A 5,516-nucleotide genomic window follows, 5' to 3' on the forward strand; every position below is an offset into this window, starting at 1 on the left:
CTTCGTCGTCATCAATACCAGAATCAACTATGGGGATGTTAGAGCAGAATGGAGGGTTTTCTAGAATTGTGTCTCCAAGATCATCATCATTGTATATCTCGTGATAGTCTCTGGTCGTTGAGGTCAATACGACTGACCAGTTAGAATCAACGGGATCTTCGACATAGAAAACTTGTTTCACTTGATCAACGGACACATATTTGTCATTTTTGTGGCCTTGTCGACTAAGGTCCACAAGTGTGAAGCCAAGTTCATCAGCCTTGACGCCTCTGTCACAGTCTGCCCATTTGCACAAGAACAACGGGGCTTTAAATGAGTGGTAATCCAATTCCCATATTTCTTCAATCCTCCCGTAAAATATCATATCACTCTCTACGAGATTTAAATCCTTAGCACTAGAAACTTTGACAGTCTTAGCAACTAACGAGACTCCACTATTTTGAACAACCCTAGCATCGTCTCACTCCTTTGTGAAGTATCGGATTCCGTCAACTAGATAGCCATCAAAAGTCAAAACAGTAAATGATGGTTTTCCTGCTAGCCACCTTATCATTTCAGAAACACCTTTGACTTTCTCGTTCAATTCAGTCATAACTTTATTCTCAAACCAATCAGCAAATAGCCTATTATGCTCCCCAATCATCCACAGAATAGTCTTTTTTTTTACTTCATAAATTTTTTCAAGCAACTCCTTATGCATCCTTTGAAAATACATAAATTTTTTGGTTACAAACTAAAATAATGCTTATACAAAATTAATCAATAAAACAAAAGTGACTTACTTAATATATGGAAACACTTCACTGTTGTTTAAGAGGACGTGTAAATGCGCCTCATTTCGTTCTTTCTCTTCAACAGATTTAACTGTTGTAGCCGATAATGGACCAGAAAGTTTGCCTTGGTCCTTCGGAAGACCGACAGTTTTGAAACTAATTCTAGAAAACTCAGCGCAAAATTCTACAGATTTTTCTTTCAAGTATGCTTTGGCTATACAACCTTCTGGAAAATAACGGTTTCGCACGTAACTTTTCAACACTTTATTAAAACGCTCAAATGGATACATCCATCTATAGAAAACCGGTCCACATAAACGCAATTCCCTGACCAGGTGTACTATGAGATGTATCATTATATCAAAAAAAGAAGGCGGAAATATTTTTTCGAGCTCACATAAGGTTAATACCACATCGGCTTGCAATTTATCAAGTTTTGATACGTCAACAATTTGGTTGCACAAAGTGTATAAAAAGAAGCAAAGTCTTATTATGCTAACTCTAACACTCTTCGGAAGTACAGAACGAATTGTGACCAGGAGTAATTATTGAAGGAGTACATGACAGTCGTGAGACTTCATCCCAAATATCTTTAAATCCGCTATGGATACACAATTTCTGATGTTTGAGGAATGTCCAAATGGCAACTTCATTGATGAGAGTGATTTTAGCACTTTTCTTTTTTCAGCTTTTGTTAGAGTAAAACTGGAAGGAGGCAGATAAGTTCTTTTTTCTCCTACTTCTGGAGCTAAATCAGTTCTAACCCCTATTTTCATCATATCTAGCCGAGATGCTTCACTATCTTTGGACTTGTGTTTTAAATTCAGTAACGTCCCAACTAGACTATCGCACACATTTTTCTCAATATGCATAATATCGAGGCAGTGACGAACGTGATGGAATTTCCAGTATTCCAACTCAAAAAATACCGACTTCTTCTTCCAAGCACAGTCCACCTTCTTCGACTTCTTTACTTCCTTTCCATAAGAAAATTTAATGTTTTCTTGTTATGCCAACACCTCTTGTCCGGAAAGGGGTTGCCTTGGCTGTCCAAACTCTTATTGACCATTAAAGGCTGCCTTCTTCTTCCTGTATGGATGATGCCTAGGAAAATACCGACGATGACCTTGGTAACATATTTTCCTACTATAAGGTAAATAGTTAGCAATGGTATCATCACCACACACTGGACAACCCAAATAACCCTTGTTGACACAGCCAGACAAATTATCATATGCCGGGAAATCGTTAATCGTCCATAACAAAGTTGCCCTTAAAGTGAAAAAAGTTTTTGTGAAGGCATCGTATACATTCAAATCATCAACTAATGGTTGTAAGAACACATCAAGGTTGTTACCGGGTTTATATGGACCGGAGACCAATATAGTTAACATCATAAATTTCCTCTTCATACATAACCACGGAGGAAGATTATATGTTACCAATACTACCGGCCAACAAGAATACCGATTAGTCAGCCCATTGTTATGTGGGTTAATACCATCAGCCGACAAAGCTATTCAAAGATTTCTTGGCTCACTTTCGAAGGCAGGCCACCTGTAATCGATATTCCGCCAAGAAGGAGAGTCGGCAGGGTGGCGCATCTGGCTATCACGAATTCTTTGGTTGGAATGCCATATCAACAACTCAGCTGTCGAAGAAGATTTAAACATCCGTTTAAATCTCGGGATGATCGGAAAGTACCACATAACTTTTTCCGGGATTTTATACCTTTCTCTACCATCCTTACCCACCTTCCAGCGAGATAGCTTGCACTTTGGACACTCCGAAGCAGTCTCATTTACACCCCTGTATAGAACATATTCATTGGGACACGCGTAGAATTTTGTATACTCGAGGCCTAAATTCGAAAGAGTCTTCTTTGCTTCATATGCGTTAACAGGTAATGCATTATCCTGAGGTAAGAATGAGCCAACTGTAGAGAGAAGATCGCTAAATGCGCTATCACTCACACCGAATCTCGCTTTCCAGTTATGTAATTTTAACACCGAATCTAATTTTGTGCAGTCACTACCCTCAAATAAAGGTTGTTGAGCATCAGCCACAAACCTCTTAAAATTTTGCGAGTCTTTATCGTAGTCATCGCCCCCTGATTTACCCCCCGGATTACGATATGCTGCTTCACAAACCATAGCAGCTTGTGAAGCACCAGCAGCCGCCGCTTTTGATACAGCAGCCGCCGCTTCCGATGCAGCAGCCGCCGCTTCCGATGCAGCAGCCGCTTCTGATGCAGCTTCAAAGGCTGATTTAAATGCATCTGCATTTTGCTCCTCTTCATGAGGAGGCACTGTGCTACCAACAGACGACCTACCAGTCTTGGATCTGTGCCAAATCCAATCAATATACCCAAGACTAAAACCATTCTCATAGAGATGACACCTTATTACTTTGACCGGAAATTTCTTGAAATTAACACATTTACAACAGGGGCAAAGGTATTTTGTTAGGATTTTTACAATTTTCTTCAGCGTAAATCAAAAACTTTTTAATCCCGACTTCATATTCTAACGAATCCCTCTCTTTTGAAATCCAATCTTTCTCCATATTCGTAGGATAACCTATTTCCTACCTAATTTTTATATCAAATATTTCAAAAAAAACAACGTACAATTAGTAATATATATGTATTACTATGTATAATTACCGACAAAGCAGAACACGACACTGATTGATTAAAATGATGAAACGAAACACAGAACAAAGCTGAGCACGACACTAGACAATAAACATAGCAAATTAATATAATTTGTAATGAGCTGAATCAACCACCACCCGACGCCGATGCTCATAAAGAATTAGATTCTATAGGCCAAGAAAACTCTATTCACATGCTAACTATCATTTCTCAAACAAGAATCAGAACTTTTAGTGGGTTTATTAAGTACTTGCTCAAAGATTACATTCCCAAACCAACCACTTCTGCTTTTCTAACTCCTCCCAGGTGACCCTTCTTCTCTACCAGGTAATTATTTTCTTTATAAGCACCAGATGTATGTGTTAGTGAAGTGTTCTTTTATAAATTTTTTTATTCCAAGTATGATATCAAAAATCAAAGTTGATTTTTATTACTAAAAAGGTAATGCCATTATCCTTTTCAGTAATCTGCTTGTATCGATTTGGTAGTACAAGACAGGGCATGCATTTTAATGTTTACATTATACTATCAATAGATGAAAGATATTTACATTATACTATAAATTCTACACAGAACCATCTTCCTGTCATTTTATATGTAAAATATATGCTGTAACAACACATACAGAACAAAAAGCGAATTTCGTCTATCATCCCCTTACTATAAAATAATGTTTACATTATTTAACTGAAAATAACATGCATTTCCTAGAGAAAACAGAGAAAAGAGCAACAAAAATCCTATCATTTAAACAAAATAAAATAAATAAAGACACAGGCATAAGCAAATTAGGGTTTGCTATATGACAAACAACTAATTTCCATACTATAGAATATGTAACAAACAACTCAAACAAGCAGATGCAGATAGTTTAAGCTTAAAGTAATTAAAAATTAAAAAATTAGGGTTTCAAATTGAAATCCCCAATTCTGAAATTAGGGTTTAAAACTTACCTAATTCAAGCTTTAACCTTCAACTTAGCTTCAATCTTCGACTTGAACTCCAACCTTAAACTCCGAGTTGAACTTCAACTCCGACTTTGACTTAATGCAATGAAACCCCCAAATCTACGAGAGCAATGAGGGAAATGAGAGCAACCTTGATGAGAGCAGCAAGGTGAAATCTACACAGGAAGGTGAAATGAGAGCTGAGAGAGGGATAAAATGAGAGATGAGAGAGTGATGAACTGAGAGATGAGAGAGTGATGAAAGGATGAACTGACGAATACGTTTTTTGTTTTTGTTTTCAGTTTTTTATTTAATTTTTATTTTTTTTAATAAAAAAGAGGGGGAAGATGTGGGTGAAAAAAGGGGGAAAATTTTACTAAGTCAAAAAACAAGGGGGGGAACACTTCGAGGGAATGAATAATTTGGTTAAGGGGGGAACGGGGAAGACGCTTTGATTAATTTTTTCAAAACAGACATATAACATCGGTTGGGCTAAAAAACTGATGTTTATAACAACAAAAGACATCGGTTGCCAAAAACCGATGTAGAAAACACCTTTTATATCGGTCAAAAAAGCAACTGATGTCTAAGAGGTGATGTCTATTCTACTTTTTCTAGTAGTGCGTGGTGATTGAACAAGTTTTGGATCTCCATTAGTCAGCCAATTTGTAAAGCTTCTTAAGGTAAATAATCTGATCTATGAATTAAATATCTATTTTTCGCATAGATCCTGCGGTGGGTTTCGAAAATTCTTGTTTTTACGTTTTTAATTACTATTTCCGTTGCGTGTATGTGATCGAAACCCTTCAATGACATCAGAGCTACTTGTGAAAAGTATTTAATTCGTTTATATGTTTACTGGTTTTATGATGATAACATGTATACAATATTCCATGACTGTTATGTATGCGATTTTGTATATTTTACATGTTGTTATGTTTATATAGTGTGTATGTATATATATATTTTGAATATATGATATTTATGAGAGTTGTATAATCATATGATGATTATATAATCTGTATATATACTGATATATACATGTTTTATGTTTGTTCTTATTATAAGAATCGTATTTGGTACGATTCTGAATCGGACGCAGCGGATTTCCTGAAATCTGGGTCTGTTATCCGATTTTGG

General features: G+C 36.5%; 1 protein-coding gene across 1 annotated transcript; it reads right to left on the reverse strand.

Annotated features, from left to right (window-relative positions):
* Nucleotides 1-460: 460 nt before the first annotated feature.
* Nucleotides 461-3,338, reverse strand: LOC141694615 (uncharacterized). The gene is made up of 5 exons (XM_074499229.1): nt 3,217-3,338; nt 2,314-3,116; nt 1,890-2,220; nt 783-1,100; nt 461-701 (listed from the first exon to the last, which is right to left on the reverse strand). Exons 1-5 carry the CDS (start codon nt 3,336-3,338, stop codon nt 461-463), a joined length of 1,815 nt encoding a protein of 604 aa, XP_074355330.1.
* Between the last annotated feature and the right edge of the window lie 2,178 nt (nt 3,339-5,516).

Source organism: Apium graveolens, chromosome 2 (genome assembly GCF_009905375.1).
Source record: "Apium graveolens cultivar Ventura chromosome 2, ASM990537v1, whole genome shotgun sequence".
Classification (NCBI taxonomy): domain Eukaryota; kingdom Viridiplantae; phylum Streptophyta; class Magnoliopsida; order Apiales; family Apiaceae; genus Apium; species Apium graveolens.